The sequence below is a fragment of the Micropterus dolomieu genome, linkage group LG08 (assembly GCF_021292245.1).
Source record: "Micropterus dolomieu isolate WLL.071019.BEF.003 ecotype Adirondacks linkage group LG08, ASM2129224v1, whole genome shotgun sequence".
Lineage (NCBI taxonomy): Eukaryota > Metazoa > Chordata > Actinopteri > Centrarchiformes > Centrarchidae > Micropterus > Micropterus dolomieu.
Window position 1 is genome coordinate 19,966,917 of NC_060157.1, and position 23,631 is coordinate 19,990,547.

At 44.2% G+C, this 23,631-nt stretch overlaps 1 protein-coding gene across 9 annotated transcripts in view; it reads left to right on the plus strand.

The window, feature by feature from the left end:
* samd11 (sterile alpha motif domain containing 11) overlaps positions 1–23,631 on the plus strand; it is a 96,610-nt gene that overhangs the window by 56,393 nt on the left and 16,586 nt on the right. For all 9 annotated transcript variants that reach the window (XM_046057061.1, XM_046057060.1, XM_046057059.1 and 6 more), the window contains 4 exons: positions 2,503–2,678; positions 10,801–10,910; positions 18,308–18,400; positions 21,663–21,827. In XM_046057061.1, the coding sequence (XP_045913017.1) occupies positions 2,503–2,678; positions 10,801–10,910; positions 18,308–18,400; positions 21,663–21,827 (544 nt within the window). The remainder of the gene's footprint in view (positions 1–2,502; positions 2,679–10,800; positions 10,911–18,307; positions 18,401–21,662; positions 21,828–23,631) is intronic.

The window sequence follows — 23,631 nt, forward strand, 5'->3', positions numbered from 1 at the left end:
GCGTGGGAGGTGATATTCATAGAGGTGCTTTTAGTGGGACTTTTATGAGAGACTTTTTTCCATGGCTGAAAGGAGGTTGACCACACACAGTAAGGTTGCCTCAGCTCTGTGCACACGCGTGTGTGTTTGTGCGAGCATGGACGAGCCTGAGCGCTCAGGCGCCCTTCCTTTGAGCACTCCTACGTGGGCTGCCAGGGGTGTGTTTTGCTTCGTGTTTTGTTTCGGAGAGCCCTCCCCCGTGCTGCGGAAGTGTTGCCGGAAGCAGTGGGAGCTCACCCCCAGTTATGCGTCAGTGCCACTAAAGAAAGGATCGGGGCTTTCCGGGAGGAGAGAAGAGGGAGGAAGGGGGGGGAGGGGGCTGTCAGCCTGGGTATGTCACAGCCATGTGGGTGGTTGTCTACAAGCTCACACACTATCACACATAGCCACAGTCACGACTGGCCTTAGACAAACTATTCTTGTATACACTATATTGCTGGCATGCTCCAAGTAAAATCCCCCGCTTTGAAGGGGAATTCTAAGGAACAGGAACAGGTGTGTGTGTGTGTGTGTGTGTGTGTGTGTGCATGCGTATGTGTGTGTGTAGGTGGTGAGGATAGTGCGCATGTGCAGTTGTGTATTTTCCCTGACAATGTGAATACATCAATAAAGAAACATGGAGGTGGTGAATTTGTGTTTAAAAGATGTGTGTCTGAGAGATATAAGTGTAGTGGCATCCATAGAAAGTGTTGTTCTCACGTGAGGTTTCACTCCCGCTTCCTCCCTCCAACGCCCTGTTGGAGCTTTGGCTATAACCTTCCCTACAGCTTTGTGTGGAAGTAGCAGAAGTATCGGAAAGTGATCCACTGTCCTCAAACACTGGTGCAGAACTTCAACAGGAAAGAAGAAAGGAGGGGGAAAAAAACTCTTCTCTGGCAATGCATGATAAAAAAAAGAGGAAGTGCAGAACTCTGTGGCCTGCTCATCCTGGGGGATGTTTTCATCTCTCTCTTCCCATACCCCAACTCTTTCTAATGTCTGCCATTTGAGAGACTCTAGAGGGGCTGCACCTGTTTGCCTCTTGGCTAGGAGCCCCCAAATCCCTCCTCCCACCCCCGCCTGCCACTCATGCTGGCGCGCCTCCTGGGATGGAAGGAGTGGGGGAAGGAGGGAGCGGGGAGGCACGGCTGAGAGCAGGGTTGCGTGTGGTGGAAGGGATAGCTGGAGGGCTTGAAGGCGTCCGGGAGTGCAGGCACCGAGAGAGAGAGAGAGAGAAAGAGAGAGAAGGGGGAAAACAGCTTCAAATCCAAGTCCACTCCCCGGACGGACCTTACTTCTGTGGTGCTTTCTCTCTCTCTCATGTTTTGACTCATCACATTGTCTTTCATTTCTGTATTTTCTCTCACCTTTTCTCTTCACATCTCCCTCTCTTCCCTGTTAACTTTTACTTCTCAGCCTTTCCCTCCCCTGCTCTTCTCCAATCCCCCCCCCCCCCCAATATCTTCTTCTCTCCATCTATACTCCTCTGCTCCTCCTCTCTCTCCTCTCTCTCCCCCTCCTCTCTGTGATAGGACCAAGTTAATCTGCAGTGACCTCTTCAGGTCACATTAAAGGTCGCCCAGCTTCACTTCCTAACACCCCTAGGCCACACTGTCATCTTTATCCCTTCTTTTCTCTGTTTACTTCTGGCAGTTTTGGAGCAAAATAAACACTTAATTCACCAACCGACTTTTCTCCCAATCAGTTCCGTCACTCCATTACTTTTACTGGTTACAAATTATTTACCCAGCTGGCCTAACATAGAGTATTGGAGAGCTTTTTCAGTGCTAATTTAATATATATAACTCATACACAAAGCGGACACACAGCTTGATGAAAACTGGCTGGAGGCTGACTATAAGTCTTACAGATTATTTTGTTTTGGTTTCAGCTCATGGACGCCAGTTACACTGACATATCTACAAAGCTGCTGAACCAGTTTTTGCTGGAAGCTTGTAAATGAGGTTCTGATAAGGTTATTCTGAAAGCTAACTGTTAAAGACTTTGCTTGCTTGCAGAGTTTTCATGTATAGTGCATCTTAATCTTAGGTGTAGTGTTAGGAGTTACATTTGACTCAACATGTGGATATATATTTTTTGATGAAATTGCAATCTCTATTTTTTCAAATTAGTTGTGCTACTTCACGAACTTTCCACATACCCCCTGGCGACTGCAGAAGTACCCGCTTGGGTACAGTTGAGAACAGGGGCGTAGGACTGCAGGGGAAAGGGGGACTGAGTATGCAGGACCCTCACGTGATAATAGAATGAATTGCTGTGGATACTAAGAGAGGCACATTGAGAAGGCGAAATGTGTAAACAGCAGCTTTAAAAGACATGTGGAAGTGATATAATAAAAAGAAAAGATAACATGCTGCAGATAGATTAAACACAAGCAAAAAAAACAGATTCAGCAATTTGACAACCTGTATATGAATCCAGTTGCTTCAAGTGTTGCCTTTCTCTGTGTGCCCTGTTGTGCAGAACCGCGGGCGCTTGGCTGAGAAACGCACCATCCCCCTGCCTCCCAACCGGGTCCCCAAGAAGGAGCTGGCCTCCATCTTCAGCAGTGACGACAGTGAAGGCAGCGAGCGGGCCAGTGGGGATCATGCCCACATCAAACAGGAGGACGAGTTGCATTACAGTATCATGAGAAAGAGGTGAGGCACCTATGACTTCTGTGGCCATGGCCACAAGCATGTTTGACATTTTTTTCCCATGTCATTTTTATACCAGATACAAGATATCAGTTAATATCCCAGACTTCTTAGCTTTTTTTTCACTTCTCACATTTTCTTTACTTTTTCTGTGTGTGTTTAGTAGACAATGACGCACATTGTCGTAATTGCGTCGGCTTTTATCAGGCTGGAAAATGCGTACGTTCTGTAGTGACATCACCATGAGAAGAAAATGTCATGCTAGCCTCTGAGGTGTTACTTTTATTAAAAATAATGAACAGTAATAAGACCTCTGTTTTCTTTGCTTTTCTTCAGCAGAACTTTTTTAATGGCTCATCATGTGTGTGTAGTATTTTAATCAAAGGTGATTTTAGGATAATTTAGAGGTGATAAAGGCACATTTTGAGACGAACAGACAAAGAACCGTGTTTCAAAAATATACTAATGGCCTTTGCTTTGGGATGTCTAATGGAAGGATGGGTGCGAAGCTAGCGTTTTGTTGCTCCTGCCAAGCCTCAGTGTATCTGTCTTGACTTGATATTAAAAGACTGAGTCATCTGAGTCACCACCACTGTCTACTTCATCCCATCCTGTGCTGCGCTTGGGAGGTAGTTTGATCATAGTGTTTAATGTAAAATATAAGTCGTTACGTCTTTATGTCATGTTATTGGCCTTTTTCTGCTCACGTGTAAAGAACATTTTGAAATGGTTATAAAATAGCTCGCTGTAGAATCTACTTCATCTTGATGTGCATCTATCCCTGCTTCTAAATTAAAAATCTTAAAAGATTATGTATTAATAAGAAGTGTCACATATGCTGCCCCATGCACAGTCCTACAGTATCTATAAACAGTCTATGGATCCTCATCATTCACACAGTCTTGTTTTTGATAATTTAACCTAATCAGGAGGACGGCAAAATACTTAACAGGAATGTTTTGCTTTGCTTTGCTTTTAGGCACCAAACATAATAAAAATACCACATGTGGTATGTATTAGGAATGCAACTTAAATGTTTTCAAAAATGCCGGTAGTTTATTCAGAAATCAACATTTTAGTGTCTGTCAGTGAATGACTGTTTGGCTAATTGTCAAAATTAAATTTTCCACAATAATGGGTAGGGAAGAGTGCCCAGGAGTGGTATACACATTAGATTGTGTTTGTCATAAAAATGTGGAACGCATTTACTAAATGCATGTTTGGATTCAAGTAAATAATCATGTTCACATCTTCATACGTCAGAACACACACATGCGGGGTTACAGTGAGTACACCTCATTAAGATGAATCAAATGGGCTCCCAGGATAGCGCTGCTTCTCTGTGATGGCGTACACGCTTTGTTAGGAACATGAAGTCAGTAAGTTGATCCATGTGAAATGACGTTTTCAATTTGGAATAAACATCACATGGATTACTTGGTATGTACATTAAAGATTCAGAAATCAGTTAGGCTATGGACAGATATAATGTAGAAGCTGTTCATTGATTAACCTCAGAAAATCCCCAGCTGCATTATAAGCAGCTTGTGCAACCTCATTACAGGAGGGGATGTTTTTCATGTCTTGAGACTTGCGTGTGACACGGCGGACAGCACAGCAACTGTGAAGCTTTAAATGGATCCACTAACCTCATTTAAGAGGGCCTCCCCTCCCCCTGACACTTGTGCCGCTGGCGCGTTAAGATGATAATGAATTTAAAGAACACTTATGACTAATATGTCAGGCTTTTACCCTTTCAAAGGCGACGGACTCGCTGGAGCCGCAGCTCCGGTCTGTCCTGGGCATCCGTCTCAACCCTGCTTTATCCCCCAGTGCAGGTCTGGACGTACAGGATAATGGGATGTCCAATCACGGAAATGTGATTTCCATTGACCGCAGCTTCGTAAGTGAGTCGTGGAAGGGTCTTAACAAATTGGATTTGGCCAATGGATGTGAAAAATACAGGGCCTCTGTATACATGTGTGAGTGTGTCTGTGCTGTCTCCGCCACACATCATCAAGGATAGTGGCAGCACCGTGTCACGCCCACTTATTTGCTGGAACCTGCCTACTGTAACTGCACTTTAATCTACATGGACATATCCAAGCAGCATGTGTCAATTATTAATCCCATTTTTTTTATCTTAACATAATGCATCATGCATCAAGTTCACTTCGGGTGGGATCACATTAGGATATACTTCATACTCTAGTATTTCAGTGTATAGTTAAGTATATATATTGTCACTTTGTGTAACATTGCAGTGTAGATTGCTTGGTTAGTTCAGGTGGCCGATCGTTGTGTATTAAGAGGATTTTCTAATCCAGGCGTCTTCTCAAGTTCATTATAAACCGGTCCACATTCTTTTAACCAGATTAATGTTAAGAGTCGCTGGCTTACAGACAAGTAGTTTACCTGGTGCTCCAAAGATCTGCACTTGTCCTGCTGAATAAGCACAGAGCATCTAGAGACTGAATAGCAGCCAAGCCACAGAACTAACCAAATAATCATTATCACAATAAGGTGTGTACGGAACTCTTTGGGGTATCAAAGCAAAGTCTGGTTTGGCTTCTGTAAAAAAAACAAAAACAAAAAAACGGGAACTGAAAGTTTAGTTATCACTTTGGTACTGAGTATCAGTGCTGCAGATTGTTTGTGTCTGACGTGGATTCGTTAACGCTGATTTATGGATTTCATCTCAGGGACTAAATATTTGATGGAGGTAAGTTAGGATTTTAGTGTCTTACTCAAGGGCAAAACAAAGCCTACCTTGGTGTTTGCTTCAGTTGGCCGTAGATAACAAAGCTTTGATTGAAAAGTGCTGACTGAGAGTCTGGGTAATTACCCGGCAACCACTGCGGATTTTATAAGTTACACCCGCTGACGTGTGCCTTTCAGCCTGCGCCTTGTAGGGGAAAAAAAAGAAAATCCACCCTACTCATTATTAACATTCAGCTAAACAAACAAAGGCAGTTTTTCAATCATGCATGAGGCCATTTGCTTCTTGTTCACTAACATATGCAAATACCTCTACAAAAGGGTAAACTATTATTTTAGAGGATTAAGTAGGAAGAGGGAAGCTGTCGTAAGATATGCAGACCTTTACCACGGACCTACAAATGCATTAAAACATACCAAGCTGTTTGGTTTTTCTTCAACATACTCTGCCTGTCAGAGGCTATCGCTGGGCCACCTTACATAAGGACCATCTTGTCCTGTGCTCATCCAATCACCAGGGAGTAAAGCTGATAAAAACAAGCAACCTACTGAATTCAACACAACCTACAGTACTAACATCCCATCTAACTGACTGGCATTTCTGTCTTCAGCAACATGTTTACAGTGTGTAAGTCACTGTGGGCGTAATTTTGATAGACCTGATTATAGCCTTGAACTGTTGCCTGCTTGATTTAGTTTTTTCCCCCAGTGAAATGTTGAGGCGGTGTGAGCTTTATTGCTCTTTGCGGTGGCTACGGTGCTGTTTGTTTGTTGCAGATTCACGCTGATAAGAAGCTGATTAGTGCAAGTAGAAGCAAACAGAAGATGCTCACATTCATAAATGTTTAGAAGAATCTGATATTACGACTTAATATCACAACTCGCCTCTCTGCATGAACAGATTTTCTTCATGGAGCAGCGTTGGCTCATAGTTGTCAATGGATGGATGCTGTACTCAATCTGTGTCATAACCACAGAGAGAGACACTGACGCTGGGTTAGCTACTGTATGTCTATTGCATTTGACATTTTGTCCTCTGGCTTTATTGAACAACTGTGTCATTGCCTCATGCCAGTAAGAGGTCACGGACAGTGTGAAATTACTGGAAATGGCTCTCCACCTAAAGCCCTAATTAGTAAGCTTGATGGTTTTATAGCTTTCTAGAGGAGCTTTCCGCTTCAAGAATCTTTTGCCTTGTTTACACGCGTTTGCCATGGCAACAGAGTCACAGCAATTTAGTAGTTGATTGGGCGTTGGCTAGTAGCAATATGTTCATTGTTTTCACATAGAGCAGTGTTTTGTCTATTAACTCCTTGTGAAAACAGAGGATCAACAAAAAGATGGTCAGCAGTGTTCCAGCCATTTAGTCTCAGATTTAGTGTTGGCTTGAAGCACGAGGTTCATCATTTCCACACAAAGAACATAAAGAAGACAGTGTTTACTATTCATCGTGGGCTGTCTTCTAGTATGTTGAAATTAGCTGAAGATAATAAGAGCTTTGGCCTTTCATATAGAAAAGGAGGAAGGGTTGCATCACACTGTAGAAATAACAAATCATTTCCTTTTCAATCCATGTGCTCCATAAAACTGTTGATTCAATTACTCTGAATTAGAAAAACGAGACGAGAAACGTCAGAGGAGAAATTAACAGTGAAACCAGCAGCGTGTGCATGGCTCACTACAGCAGAACCTAAATGCAACATGGCGGACTTACCGTATATTCTATTTCCATTGTACTTTTCTTTCCTCCCTTGGCTGCCTTATCGACCTCATGTCAGCCTGTACAGCAGAGGAACAACAAGGAGAAGCGAAGCCCAAGTGAAGCCAGGCTACTCTTACTTATTTATGTATCTATTTCTGTATTTATTCATTACCCCCTCTGCTTGCAGGGTTCCCAGTTGTGGGTTGCCTTTCGATCCTATTGTGAGCAGCATGACAATTGTGTTTCCATTACTCATAGGAATCAGACAAAACATCAAATGTACACAGAACAGGCCCATATTCCTGATTTAAGCTTTGTATCCTAAACTAAAAGTATTTCCTAAATAAGAGACGTGGATTGTAGTTTTTCCCCCTGTAGAGCATCAGAGAAACTTTAATCATTCCCTCTTTTTCTCAGCATATTGCCCAAGTCCATATCTTACTATGCAGCGGTTGTTGAATATTACATATTGCCTGGTAGTGTTTGAATGTTGCTGTGGGCCACCTGTGCAGGTTGGAGTAGGCTGTGTGTTCAGGCTGTTGTCTTGAGAGCAGAGGAGGGTACACAGTAAAGCTGCGAGCACCAGATGTTACACAGCGCTCGACCAGTGTCTCTCTCTCTCTCTCTCTCCCCTCCTCCACCTTCACATCCCTGCTGTCTGTCTGTCAGCACTTTCCCAGTGGTGGTGTGAGACATGGCGTCAGGGTGCCTGGGCTGCCAGCTTCTGCCAGCTCACACTGTGACCTCCAGCTCCGCCACCTCAGCTCCGCGTGCCAATGCCACAGCAGGCCACTACTGGGCATTTGTACTGAGTCGACTCCCAGTGCCAGGAGAAGAGTCTTTTCATGTTGCGTGGACCATTTGGAATGGTAACGCCTACTGTAAGAGTAGAAGGGAACACAACCTTATCATAACAAAAGGAAGAGCCCCAGACACTGATCTGGCAGACAGGAATACTGGCCATTTTTGTGGCATTTTAATTTATTGTTTTATTGAGATGCCTTATTTATCAATACAGAATGATTTTATTTAATTATTCACAACATATTGTAATACTGAGTAGCGGTGACTCTGATAAGTGATATGAATCAAGGATTAGTGTGTTTAAAACGCATAGACTAGAAGTATTGAAATAAAACAGCAGTAGAAGTTAGGGCTGATATTGGCTGAAATGTATCTGTAGCATCGGGTGTCAAAAAGTTTCAAGTTTCAGCGCACATCAAATGCTTTGTTGGATTATTTTTCCCCCCTTGTTCTCAATCAGGAAAACAATATAGTCACTTTGGTAAAATTCGTATTACTTATAAAGAGTTTGTGGTATCTTTCCAGTTATGTTGGATACCTGTAGTATCCATGGCAGAGTATTAACACATATTAGTGATCCAGTATCTGGGTCAGAGTGTCTGTCCTGTGGCCGGGGATGACTATTGACCAGTTTAGGGATGAGCTGAGGATGAGATGATTGTCTCCGGTGTGCACTTGGATGATAAGAAGACAGCTCATGTCCCTCTTAGCTATCAGGCCCAACAGCCACAATGTAACCCCCCTCCATCCTCTCCGAGGCCCCCGTCCTTCCCAGCTAACCCCCGGCCTTAGGAGCTCCTTAGGGAGCGCTGACTCAGGTGACTGGGTTTTAAACATCCCCATCTTCCAGGGATTGAGTATGACCTTGCCTCCACCCATTGAAAGAGAGGGGGAGGGGATTGAGGGAGGGCAGGGGTGGGTGGAGATAGGGTTAGGCCCTCATTAGCCCAAGCCGAGGCGGGACAGCTCAGGAAAAGTGCACTAATTACCCCACTAACAATGTCCTTGCCGTTCATGGCTTAGAGCGGCCACTTCGCCACAGGATAATAACCCCATCACCTCTCTGAGAAGTTCAGGATGGCATTATCATGATCACTTTAAATGATGGACAGAGGGTGGTGTTATAACGCAGCCAGTTGATGGATGGATTTGGCTGCAATTTCACACAGTGGAATGTGTAACTGCAGTGTGTGTGATGTGTGTTTTGTTGGAGTCACTGGCTGACGCTGATACATTATTATACGACTTTAAGCACAATTTAAAAAAAACAACCTCCCCTGCATCTCATTTTCTTTTTGAAGAAAACCATTGAGCTCTCAGACACAGATAGCTACTAATTTTAGCAAGTTACACTCTAAGAAACAGGTCTGTCATTAGTCTAAAACGTTTGCAGTCACAGTCCAATCAAGCGTCTCCTTGCTTAGCAACCGGTGGTGATTGTTTTGTCTAAGACTGTTTTCTGAGTCATTGCTTCTCTGTGACTGAAAGGTGACTGGTGTAGCCGGCATGGCCAGCATTAGGGCCTTCTATGCTTTCCTTCATCTTTTCTGTTAGCGTGTGGAAAACAGCTTGGCGGCCGACAGCCTGACATTACAGCGGGGGCCTGTAATCATGGGACTGTAAAAACCCAAATCCAGCAGCCGCAAACAGTGTGGCCTCGTCATAGTGGTGGCAGCTAAGAACCATTCACCGCTTCTGTCCTATAAACTGGGCTTGCTGTGTCATACCAGACCCCCTTCATAGATGATTCTGCTTTCAATAAAGTTGCCAGTTAAGCCTATAAACGAGATTCCTGCTGACATGTTGAAATACTGCACGTTTTCAGGCTTATTTTGTGTTCAAAATTAGCTTTCCTGTTCTGCTGGGCTTTGGAGTGCTCTTCCATGTAGCATGTATGTCACATTCATTTAACAATACATTATGTTTAGATCATTACCTAAGAAATATTCAGCCCCGCACCTCTCCCGACCCCTCAAGCTTTTTGCCATTACACTGTGACTACACTTGCACTGCACTGCTGCTATACTCCCCTCAAACTCTAAGCGTCTACTTCCCATCATTATGCCATTTAATGCGATCAGGATGGTAATCAGATTGCAAATGAAATACCTCCATGACACAGTTGTGTGGGTCGACTGGTGTGGGGAGGTTAGAGAGGTGGCTGGTAGAGCATTCGGAAGGGCAGAGAGGCTCCAACCAGATCTGGGCCTAATCTGTAAACCCTCCTCCTGCTCCTCCTTTGGGCGCTGAAGGGCAGGACAGAGTGTTTGAGAGACTCTAGTGTGCAGTTTTGGTGCGTGTAGGCATGGCATTAGAAAAGATGACCTTAAATGCCAGTGTCATATACCACAGATTCATTGTGTTGTCTTTTAACGTTACATTCCTAATAAGTAAGTAAGACTTGCTCAAAGCTTGATTGCTAATTTGTTTTATCTTAAATGTTCATCATCTGTCTCCTCCTATTATTCAATTGCCATATTTCTCTGAAACAACCGTTGGCGGCCTGAGTTTAAAAAGAGCCATAATCAGGTTTTAAGCTGCTAAACTACTTATGACTTGTGAATATGTTCGTTAATACATCTTAGTGTGGAAGATGAGTAGGGATGAGACCCAAAAGTGCTGGATGCGGTAGTCTGTCAGAGTGCATTACACACCTCAGAGCTAAGAGCCAGTTGACAGGACAGCCACTTGTAGCTGCTGAGTCTGTGTGGAGGTATGCATTTTAGAGACAGTGCTGTTTGGATGGAGGATTGCTGCGGTAAGTAGTGTGTGAAATAGTATGACTTTATGCGCTGCTGCTTTATCGCATACTGGTTTGGATTGCATTTTGGAGTTAAGTTTGTTTGGAGCTGCTTTTAAACTTGTTTATCCTCTTCTTTCTTGTGTGTGTGTGTGTTACAGTCGTGACAGTGACCTCTCTACAATCATCTCCAACCTGCACCACACCAGACAGCACGGCATGCCCGAGGGCCAGTCAGCCTCTGACCATAACACCAGTACTGGACACACAGGTAGGACCCCCAGTAATGCATAGTGTGCGTGTTGCGTGCGTGTGAGTGTGTGTGTGTGTGTGTGTGTTTAAAGGTTTGTCAGGATTATTTCTCTGTCCCTTTTCATCTCTTTGTCTCTTTCTTCCTTTGCATCCAGACCGCTGATATATCCACCTTTACATCTCCCGTAACCCATTTAATTTACTCTAATTTGTGTGATTGGGGGACTTTAACATAAGCGTATTACTCATTCCTGAAGGTCACTCTCAAGTTGATTACTTAATGTTCTTCCCAAATTCTCTGCCGCACTCAAGGATTTTTGTTAAATCCCCTGTTTTAAATTACCTCTGAATAAATAGCTTTGTTTGCCATTAATCCAGTTTCATGTGAACAGAGGAACCACGGTGTGCGTGTGCAAAGAGCTTTTCTTACAGCTTACAGACAGAACACAGACAGACATTTAATCACAGCTATTTGTCAAGTAGCTTGTATGGGGATATTGTGCAGCCATCAAAGACATATGGTTATAAAACAGCCTCTGTGGATATCACTATTCAGCGATCAACCTACTGCACTGGATGTTTCTGCTACACTTGGTTTGTAGTTTTCTCTGTCCCAACAAGGTATGATTGAAGGCAACAATGCTTCCCCAGCAACCTAAACAAGCTTTTCACATTATCATATTATTGCCTAATAAAATTGTATTTTTTTCAATACTTATTGAACTGGTATATGAGGTCCTGGGTTTTGCTATGAACTTTGTCTCAACTTTTGGTGTTGATTTTACAATATGCAAATTTTAATGTTGTTGCAGGCTCTTATATTATTTATTCCACATTAAAATGCTTGTCTGGATGTCTTTTCTCTATGCTCTCCAACATGGAAGTCAGTTTAGTATGCATAACTGTAATTATAACCAATGTAGACTATGATAGTTAAGATTTTTAAGATCTACTCTGACTTTTTGAAATATATTGATCCTGAAAAAAGAATCAGCTGAATTAAAAACATTCCATCAGCAAACCCAAACACTTTTTAAACAAACACATTTACCCCTAAATAAGAAATGAGTTGCCTTTTTATCAGTGAAGACCATACCATTGCTCCACTGTTGCTCATGGTTTGACCCTGTCCCATCTTCTACTGTTAGCCAGAGGCACAGCAAGTGCCATAATCATCTCAGACCCGTCACCTCCATACCCTCTCTCTGTGTGCTCATATTCCCTGTCTGCCAGATTAACTGTCCATACGGTGCCTGTGATATCAGGCAGGGTGGGTGGAAGGTGGAGGGTATTAGACTGCTCAACAGCCAGGCCAGCCAGTGTCTTAAAACCCCGGTTTGGGACGGATTTCCACCCAAATACTGGCCTAATCAGTTGCTAAACTTAATGGAGAAATCAGAGGCCAGAGTAGTTATCTTAATGAGGGAAGACACAATGGGATTGAGGTGGGTGGGTGAGGGGTGAAGGAGTAGGTGGTGAGCGCAGAATAGCCTAAGACAGAGGGGGGTCCAAGTCCCTCAAATCTGTCCGTTTGACCATTTAAGGGAGATTTAACAGGCTGCCTAAGCGGCTCGCTCGTGTCTGTAAATAAGTCCAATCCGATCAGCCACAGGCTCTAATTGTGTCTGCCAGTGAAATTAGATGCACACACGTTCACAAACACACAATTACACACAAATAACACATACTTATACAGATGCGTGCCCACGCAAAATCAACACAGGTTCAAATTTGCCTCCAAATACATAGGTGGGTGTAATGTCTGTGAAGTTTTAGAGCAGTGGATTATTTGACGGTAAACACAGCTCGCTGCCTATAATATTGTGTTTACTCTCTTCGGTCAGTCAACTTTCCTGTTTGACTTATCTTCCAAAAGTCTTTAACGTCTATCAATGAACAGTGGCGGGAGAGAATCCGAGAGATAGGACGGAAGAAAAGAACAAAAAGAGAAAAGAAAAGGAACAAAAGTCTGCAACAGAGAGCGAGACTGGGCTGCAGTGATGGAAGAAACATTTGGAAGTAGAGAGACAGAGGAAAGAAAGATGAATGAGTGCGGTGGTGGTATCAGGGGAGGGCAGGCGGCAGCTATGGCGGAGGAAGGCTCTGTGTGTTTGTGTGTGGGTGTGCACGTGTGTGTGTGTGTGGGTCAGGAGGAAAGGGAAGCAGGCTTGCTGGGTCGTCTCTGCGCCGGAGTGGGCCGTTAATTAAATCTGAGGGACAGACAGGAGAGCTGCCTCCCTCCTTCCCTTCTCCATCCCTCCCTCATTCGCTCTCTCACTCCCCAGCCGCTGGCTATTCAGAGGCTCTGTGAGAGGTGGGGGGAGGGAGGGGGGAAGGAGAGGAGGGAGGGAGAGGGAGAGCAGGGGCGCCGACGCTGAGAGTCTGGCTGCCTGTGGAGACTGTAAACCGTGGCTCTGCGGTCAGACCGGAGACTCAAACAGGCAGATAAGGTGTTTTGGACCGCCACTCTCTCTCCTCTGCTCCCTCCACTCAGACTCCCAGAGGCAGTTACAGCCTGTCGGTGTGTGTGGTTGGGGGTTGTAGCGGTGGTTTTGGGCTTGAGCACATTTTGTGTGTGTGTGTTTGAGCATGTGCACCTTTCTGCGTGTGGTTTTAAATGCCTGGTTTTAGATGTTTGCTTGCGTGTGAATCTGCAGGCAAGCGTGTTAGTGCAAGACCTGTTTTTTTTTTCAAACTGATCGTAAGTGAGGATTGCTTTTAAAGTTTTACCAGCTAGTTATTACATGATTAGCATAGACAGGCAATTCCAAACGAAAGTAAACACCCCAGGATTTCTGATGATATTAGCTCTGTCATACAGAAGTAAAAAAGGGAAATGTGGGTTGTAAATATTTTAAAACATCCCCCTACTTAATAGGAATGTAATTTTACTGCCATAACAAAATGGCTTCTCAGGGTTATTGTTCATAAAGACATGCTAATGCTTCTGCCAAGAGATTCAATTTACAATGACAAAAAATAAATTCCAGTTAATAGTGAAAATAAATACTTTTTTCTTACTTTCAGTGCACTTAAAGGAAACCAAACAGAGGTTTTCAGTTAGAAAGTCCTGTTATTGTGTGCTTTTTTACATTTCATTTCACAAAAGTCACTTAATAATCGAGAAGCGTCAGCTGTACTTTGACGCCCTTATTCTTAAAATTTAAATGTGTAAATTTTGGCGTTCAGGGTAATGCATTGCCAAGTAACACTTTCCCTAATGAAAGTAACTAAACACAGTATTGTTACATTTTCAGTCACTAAACTTGTAAAACATGTATAACCTATGGCTGAGGCATTGTTTTACTACAGCGTATTAGGGCCACATTAAGGGGGGAAACAATTGAGGATAAAGATTTTTTATTTATTTTGCATTTTGAGATAAAGTGGAAATGTCGAGAATAAAGTCAACATGATGAGAATAAAGTTAGAATAAAGTATAGAATAAAGTATCTTTTTAACTTTATTCTCGACATTTCGACTTAATTCTTAAATTTTTCCAACTCTTAATGTGACTCTAATACTCTGTCTTATGGTTTTGTTAATAATATAATTATCGCATTCTGGCATGAAAAGTTGTCTTGCAAAAGCTACTGTAAGCAGAAAAAGACAGACGAACACTGAGATGACAGACACAGAATAATTAGACAAGAATGGCAGAAGGCGATTAAAAACAGTTATACTTGTATTATTTTTTTATTTCCTCATCTAAAAGATTTCATTATGAGGTGCAAGTTATGTTCAGGCCAGAAACACCTTTTATAATTCACTGAGGGTTATTGTTGTGTCCATCCCTGTTCTGTCCATCTTGATTGAGTTATAAAGGTTTTTTTGAAACAAACTGAAAAGTGAATTGTGCTCTACAACTATCTTTTATCAGTGAATTATTTAATCCCGTTATGATGAACACAAAGTAAATAGCAATTTACAACTTTTTCCAAATAACTATCATAACAATGGCTGAGCAAAGCCACTGTTACTGTTGATGGAAACATCAGTTCTTGAGCATCACCACCTGCTCACGCACAGTATTTACAGGAGGGACCTACTGTAGCCGACAGAAGCGCTTTAGAACGACAAAAATAAAAGATTGCAGGTTTAATTTTTATTTTGTTGCATAACTATACTGAGGAGCAAAAGAGATTTTTATGTGACAATTACTTTAAGGTCAGCAATATATTAGTTAGTTGACCACAAATTCATATCCACTAATTTTCTTCCAATAATTTCCATTCTTCTTTAGTTGTGTTCTTCTCTCTCCCCCTTTCTTAATTTCTCTCTTCCTGTTGAAAGACATAGAACATGACAAACAGAGGGGCAGTGTATGGAGCAGTGTTACTGTGCGTGTTGGCAGTGGCGCATCCTCCCCTCAGTGTGAGCAGAAGCGCCTCTCTCCATCTCCATCACCCATCCCCGTTCCTCCCCCTCCTCTTCCCCTCCCTCTCCCAGCTGCATCGGCCTGTAAGCCAATCAATGGAAGGGCTTTCAGGGCCGGCGGAGGCCCCGGCGCACGGCGGGGGGATCAATAAGTTATTAGCACCATTCTGTCAGCTGTAATGTGGAGATTGATCGGGGGGCTGCGGCTGGCGGCCCACCCCACGTCCCCGCCTGTCACCCCCCACACCCCCACCCTCTCTCTGCACCGCCCCCCCTTCCCGGCCTGATAAAGATGACAGATTAACGGAGTAAGAGAGGAATTAAGGAGTCTGGCTGTCTGAGCTGTCATCACGCTCCATGGGATGGAGAGAGGAGTGTAAGAGGACTAAAGTTTGAGGGAGCAGAGGAAATCAGAGAGTAAGAAAGAAAGAGGAATGTTCCCCCTGCCTGATGGTTCGCCCTGTTGGTGTCACATGAAAGAGAAGTGGTTTAGGTCCTGCTGTTTCCTCTTTCTCTATCTGTTCCTCTGTTTTCATCCCTCTTTTCTCTCAGTGGGAGGAACAGCAGATAAGGAGGAACTGAGGCAGAGGCTAGAATATTCCATGTTTAGGTTGACTTTTTAGAAAAATAAAGTTAGCCTGTAGACTGTGTTGACCAAGAATGGCAAAAAACGGGGGAATTTATCATAACAGCTAATGCTATTCACACTTAATTATTGCTCTGTTTTGATAGTTAAAATCACAGCCTTGAAGCTAAAATAAAACTCCTGACTCCATAACCACTAATTCTTCAGCAAAATGAACAAGCAGGTGATAGGGAAATGCCTGGGGTAACAAACTTGGTGTAAGCAGTATTAGTGGGAGTAAAAGGGTTAGCATAGACGCTAGCAGAGCTCAGGGTTCGGCATTAAAAGGGAGCGCCAGTGCTCTAAGAAGCCCCATTTAATTGGCTTTAAAAGCTTTCCGCCCTCAAATCTCTGGCCCTCTGGCACACGCTCAGGAGACGCAGTGTCTTGAGTGAGGTCGGCTCAAGAGACGACTCAAGTGTGTGTGTTTGATCATGAGAGGCTCTGGGTGTGGGTGTGTGTGTTTGGTGGAAGAGGGGGTTTAACTAATGGGGGTTCTCCCTCTCTCTTTGTTAATATTCCACTAATAGGATAGATGGAGACCTTTTTTTTAATGGACCAGTGAAAAGTAATGTACTGAACACGATTTGAAAATGAGAAGAAAAACAGAATGAGAGATCATAAAGGAGATGACAGAAAAATTCAGTGTGTGTGTGCGTGCGCACACTTGTCCATTAGCGCTCCCCCCTCCCCTCACTGTCTCTTTAGGATGGTACAGGGAGTGGATCTCCTCAGGACCTGAGAGGCAACATCAAACACTGGATCATTAGTGAACCTCCTCTCTCTCTCCCTTTCTCGTTTGCCCGCTCGCCCTCTCATCAACACCAGGGCTCCTTCAGCAGCCCACAAAATCCTCGAGTCCTGTCTACATCTCTTTCTGTCTCTTTCCCCTCCCTGTCCGTCTGTGTCTTGTTATAGAGAAGAAAGTACATAAGTTAGGGTGATAGGTGAAAGGTTAAAGGTCAGGCTCCACTCCAGCGTCACTCCTCTCTTGGTGACTGTCTGCCCGTTGCTAAGGTAACAACAATATCAGGGGCGGACACATGACAGAAATCGGCAAATGTTTGCTTGGGTATTGTCACCAAATTGCGTTGTTGTTTTTTTTACCCCCTGTACACTGTTTTTCCGCACTGTTTACACATGCTGTGCAAATGATGAAAAATTGCTTTGTTGAAAAAGAGAGACAGAGGGAGAGAGAAACCATTCTCCTTGAGGGAAGGGGAGAAAAGCCCCCTACCCGCCACCCCATCCCTAAATATACGCAGCGAGAAGTGAGAGAGAGAGAAAGTGAGAAAAAAAAGAGCAAGAAGGGAAGCAGTTGCTGCTGTGGCTTGGCTGTCTGTGTGGAGGAAGAAACTGAGTGAGAGAAAAAGCAGAGGAGCGCGAGATAGAAACAGAGAAAGAACGAAAGAGAGCGAGAGATAGAGCAATGACAAACGGCTTTTTCCTTCCTGCCGGCGCTGCGTGCAATGTGCTCTGCATCCCCTCCCTCTGTGATTAGGCCCGTATTGATTTGAGGTGTGTTTGAGGGGGATGGGGGTGAGGCGATTGGGCGGGAAGGAAGAAAGGGATGAGAGGGGAGGAGGAGGCAGTAGGGGTGCTGTAATTGTACACTAGCTGCTCCTCTTTGGTGGCAGGGGAGGTGGTAGGGGGGAGGAAGAGGAGGAGGCAGGGTAGGTGTTAATGGGAGGAGAGAGCGAGAACTCCTGATGGCAGGAGGTTTCAATAACACCTAGAAGAGAGGAGAAAGAGAAGGAAGCAGATGGAGAAATGAGACAAGAAGATCAGAAGTGTGTTTATGAGGGGAGGACAGCAACACGAGTGGCTGCCGTGGAGGTACAAAAACTAAAAATAAACACATGATATACACATAATGTAGGCTGACAGGAATTTCTCAAGCAGCTGAGAGGCTCCCATGCACTTTAGTCCTGTCAGAGGCTTTTGTGCCAACATCTGGAAAAAGAGAAGAAAGGAGAGAGGAGAGAAAGGAAGAACAGTGATAACACTTGAGGACAGACTGTTGGAAAGGGACCTTGGAAGAGACACAGAGAGACGGAGCCCTCCCTCAAACAGACAGACAGACAGACAGACACACACACACACGCACGTGAATGAGCCGGGCAGATCTGTCATCCACGGTGGCGCAGGCCCCCCTCTTATATCTGACAGAACAGGCACATCTCCAGACGCCCGTGGCTTGCTTCACTCGCTCTGTTTCTCTCCTTCCCTCCACCTTTCACTTTTTTTTCTCTTTGGCTCCTTTTCACACTCTCTCTTTTCCAACTCTGCATATCGAAAGTAGCCGCCATGTATACAGGTAGACACAGGGCAGAGCTGCAATCTCAAGCTTTTACTTCAGACCTTTTACTGAGTGCTCTTTCTCTTTCTCTGTCTCTCTCTCTCTGTGTTTACAGATGACCTTCTAGGCAAGAGGAGAAGCTTCTCTCCCACCAGCAGCAGTGAGTGTCCCTCTGACAGCAAGAAGTCACGTAGCGTATCCCCCAAAGGTAAGACCACGCAGTGTATTTGTGTGTTGTGACGTTACAGGTGTGCTTGAACGTGCATTGTCTGAAAGGAAACCGGTAAAAATTGTAGGAAAGTAGACGAGAAAAGATGGAGGCTGCAGTGTGAAGAAGAGGGAGAACTGAGGAGGCATCAGTTCAGCTGCTGGTGATCAGTGTGTTATGGTGTGTTCACATGCAATGCAAATTTAATCCTTGCAATGCTGAGTGTTCACATACAACGCGATAAGCGAATAAACACAACCCGCAAATACCACAGCTATATGAACCCAAAGTAAACATTTTACTGTGATTTAATTGCAATAAACGGATCAAACTGATGCCGAGATAACTACAATATGATGCCGATTTGTTAAACCTATGAATTCAGGCTTTGTCTGGTCTGTCAGCAAGCACACACACTGCCTTACATGCAAGCAAACACACATTTAAACCATTTTCTACCAGAGATGTAGTCCCAATGAAGGCTGGGATTTGGGTGAACTGACCCTTTAACAGGATGTCTAAGATAATATCCTTGGTTGATAGAATAATATAATTTCTGCAGCGGGTTCCTAATATAAACATTTCATTGTTAATTTTTTTCTGCTCTGAATACGACATGAGAACACAAATAACGGACCTTGAGAAGGCACACCTTGGCCAGACTATTTCCCGCTGTAGCGCTGCAATCTGGTCGCCATCCTCTATTATTCATAGCTCATTCGTGTGGCGTGAAACCGGGCGCCCGGCGTGGAACCGGCACAAAGCCACTGGGCCTGTCCCTCTGGGCTCCTGAGGAAGACTTCCTGACTGATGCATTATACAGCAGGCAAAACCACAAAACCAAGGGCAGCTCACCGCACAGCCAGCCTCATCTCTGAAGACACCTGAACAACACACACACACACACACACACACACACACACACACACACACACACACACACACACACACACACACACACACACACACACACACACACACACACGCACACACACTCTCCAGGTGCATATGTAAGCCGAACAACATAAGCTGCACACCTACAGTGACACAAATAGCTCTGATTATTTCAGCTGTGAGTAAAATTGTTATTTTATGATGGTTCCGTTCTGTGTAAAATAAAATAGGCGAGTGAGAGTGTTCATTTGGAGGTCAGACTGATTGTAGAGCTTCGCAGGAGCCTGGTGTTGACCTTTGCTCTCTGAGTGACCTTTGACCGGCAGCAGCCCCGCCTGGAGCCCCTTCCTCTGTACTCATCCTAGCTATTATAGTCTTACTTAGACACAAACCTGCTTCTGAAAGATGCATGGGTTTTTTTGGATGTGTTTTTGTGTCAGAGACTGTGTGTGTGTGTTTATCTGTGTTTGTGTACTTAGGCTTGGCTTCCTTTTAAGGCAAATGGGGCTTGTGTTTTTGTGCCTGTGTGGTTAGTTTTTTGACTTTTAACGCAAACAACCTCTGTTTACGCCTTGCATATATTCTTCCCATGTTGTATATTTGCATAAGGGGGACAGATGAAGTTTGTGTGTAAGTGCGTGCGCAGCATGCTGTCCAGAGAAGTGCATTTAAGCCATTTCAAAACACTGCTGATCCTGTGTCTTAACCTTGAGCTCTGCCCACACCCAAACACTGACTCTGCACCTGTATGTGTGTAATCTATGCGTCTTGCATCTTCTTGCCTCCCAAGTTTGGCGACATACACTATCCCTTAATGATTAATGCAGGTGGAGGAATAGATTGAGAGAGAGAGATGGAGAGGGAAGCATATGGATGGAGCCAGAGAGCTTCGACGCCGCTGTGTAAATGATGTCTGTTTTTCTTTCTGTTGCAAAGTCGGCACCCCCTGCTGTGTTTAGAGAACGAGAAAACTTTAGACAGGCACAGACTAGTTGCACGCACACACACAAACACACACACATACACTTGAGGACCTTGGGTGGATTAGCTGGAGCTTGGCGGTGGAGACAGAGATGCTTGCGCGCTCGCTTCCTCCCCCACCTCCACCCCACCTCCGCTCTTCAGCGCCACTCCTGCTCGCCTGCCCGGGGCCAGGCTCAGGTTTCAATAAGAAGCAGGGCGGTAAAAATAACCCCGCTTTCTTCTGTTTTTCCCTCCTCCTTCTCATCCTCTTTCTCCCTCTTCTAACTCCCTAACCACCTCCCCATAGCCCCCACCTTACCTTACCTTAGATCATGTTACTATTGACAGAAAGAGGGAGGAGGGAGGTCAGAGAGAGAGATTAAGTGTGGGGAATGACAGCCAGATAGATACCATAGACCGCATCATCTTCACAGAACACCTTAAACACAGCACAGCAGTACTACACGCACGTATACACAGACATGGTGGAAGAAGCTGAACCTATTTTTTGTAGCCTGCATTAAAAACTGTCAAAATACAGCACAAGAAAACAGCCCTATGTATAACCTTTCACCCCATGCCGATGTTACTGCTGTGCTTCATGTCAGAGAAATGGTGAGTTTGTGTCAGGGTCAGGCTCAGACCATTAACAATGCATGGCTGTATGACTATAGCTTCAACCAAAGACGTTTCCGCCCATCAGTGCTGCCTTGTTAATGAATGGTCTATGCCTCAGCTGATAGCTGAGGAAGGATGCATATCAGAGAGTGCAGTAATCAACAAATATATGTAAGACAGAAAGGGTGTAAAATGAATTCTCGATAATTCTTTGCTCTGTGTTTACAACGGCAATGTGTCCTGATTGCATTTTGTGATGATTTTAGAACTGCATAAGGAATGATTTTTTTCCTAAAAATATGCTGGTCGTATCGGCCAAAATCACAAAATACGACAGAAAAACATTCCCCATTACAAAATATGCAAACTGGTTCCTGAGAAGCAGTGAGTGAGCCCCCCATTCACAAAAAGTTGGACTCACTAGTATTAGAATTAGTGCTTCCCTTGTCCTTTTGAGGTAAACTGATAAACTGGGTAAAGTTTGCCGAGCTGGTAAACAGAAGTCTTCTATGTTCGGGTGAGTGATATCTTGAAATTATTTAAGGTATTGAAACCCCAAACCTGTGACCTGGCTGTGTAGTAAATTTTAGGCGAGTATTTGCTTGAGGCAGATTCCTCACAATCATGACTGACATGGAGATGAATTATTTAATCATATCCTGAACAGATAGTTCAGTGTGTAAGGCTAATGGAGTTTCAGAGCCTACAGTCTCAAGTTAGTCTTTATCCCCTGCAGATCAGCTGTCACTGATTGATCATAATGTGAGTGTCTCCCTCCTCTCTTCAGAGAACTCCCAGAGCCCAGTGGTAGAGGCAGGCGGCAGCCACGGCCACATGAGCCCTGAGGAGCACTACAGGCGCATGATGTCAGCGCTCAGCGAGCAAGGATCCTATGAGGAACAGCAGCAACGCCTCTACCAGCTGGCGAGCAGCATGGGTCTGCCTGGCCACGGTCAGTCCACAGACTCTGTATTTATGTATTTATTTATTATGTATTTATATGTGTGTGTGGTCATCGTCATCCTCGCTGTCATCATATCAGCTTTCAGATATCTGCAGTGCACTCATCTTGTTAAACCATATACCTCAGAGTGCAGTTGATTTCCAAATAGCATTTCCTACTCTACCAGTAAGAATTGACTCCTGAAAGAGGTAGAGGTACTTTCCCTTTTAAATTTACCTCAAAAAGACAGTTTCCTTTGGAGGCACTTCACTAGCTTCTATAAAAAACAACTTTTCCATCACCTGTCACCAAGTCACTGAGATGCAGTGCTACTTTGTAACCCCAGAGTGTGGCACTGTGTTCAGGGTACATGTTAAGGTGTGCCACACTGCTGCCACTGTAAAAACCAAAAACCCCAGCCATGGAGACGGCTGACATTTCTATTTGCAGTGCGCTGCCCCCCCAAGTGTCCAGGTGTCACTCGGGATGATTTCTGACCACCATGGCTCTCCGTTGTTAACAACACCCACAAGCCTTCGCATGCATCAATGTCGCGATTGATCCGGGAGCTCTCATTGGCTGCCTGCCAACCCTCTAAATCTCCCAACACCCTGAAAACCACCAGAGTGTCCCCAGTTTTTCTCAGGCACATAAAATTGACTGGTTTTAGCTTAAGAGAATTGTAGTTTGGTAGGGAAAAAGAACGAGAAACGTTGCCTCCTTTGGATTTTATAAGCTGGTTTTATATTCATTTCACTGTGCCTGCCATTAAATGTTATCCTTTTTCTCACATTTTTGTAAAGAATGTAACATTAAGTCCTACCAGTCTTTATGAGCTCTTTCACAGTAGCATAAATCCAATCGATGCCCCAGACATATTGTAGTTTGAGCTACTTTTATTTTTATTTGATTAGTAATGATTTTTAATTGCTGGCTGCAAATCTAGGGGGCGAAGCCTATAAACGCTTTAATTGCCTTTTCCCCATGTCTTAGAGGAGTTAGAGGCAAGATGTGGTGCATTGTGGGGATTTTATGGCCCAGGGTGCAGTCTGATAGCTGGCTTCCTTTCCCAGAAGCCTTGCTGGTACGAGGCAGACGCCCTGGCGCAATACAGACACACTCGCTCCATTTCTTCACTTCCACATTCCAAATCGTTTGATAGTTTCCATGCTATCCTTTATTCTGCACTCGTGCATTCTTATTTCAGGCCGCACTTAAAAGCTTTCTATGTGCAGAAGAAGAGAAAGAGAAACCAGGAATAGGAGAAAAAACCTGAGGAGGAAATGAGGGAGGAACAGAGACAAGGGAAGAGTGAATAAATAACATCTCCCGGAGAAAGAAGTCAAGGGAAATAAACCACATGCATACAAGTTTACGGTTTATTAATGATGCACAGGTCACGCACTTAAATGCAACTTTACGGTAAGATTTCCTTATAGCGAAAGTAGTGTAATAATGTGTTTACATCCACAGTTGTGTTTTGCGCGTGTGGGCATCACAGGCTTTGCCAATGCTCCCTGACAGCCAAGCCTTGGGTGTTGCTAATATTTATTTTCTTCCACACCTGGCAACTTCCTCCATCTATCCACCGACTGCTTACAAGTTTATGTAGAAAACGTATTATAACAACACCTTCACATGCTCCCCTTCTCCAATTAACAGTTGGAGCTTGTTAAGAAACTGACACTCTCAGACACAAACAGTATAGGAGTTGGGGACAGGGTGACGGCTGTTTTGTCTCTTGAGAGGCCGACGCTAATCACTTCAGTGAGAGCCCCTTAACATTGACCTGGTCTCCAATGCGGCCCCTGTG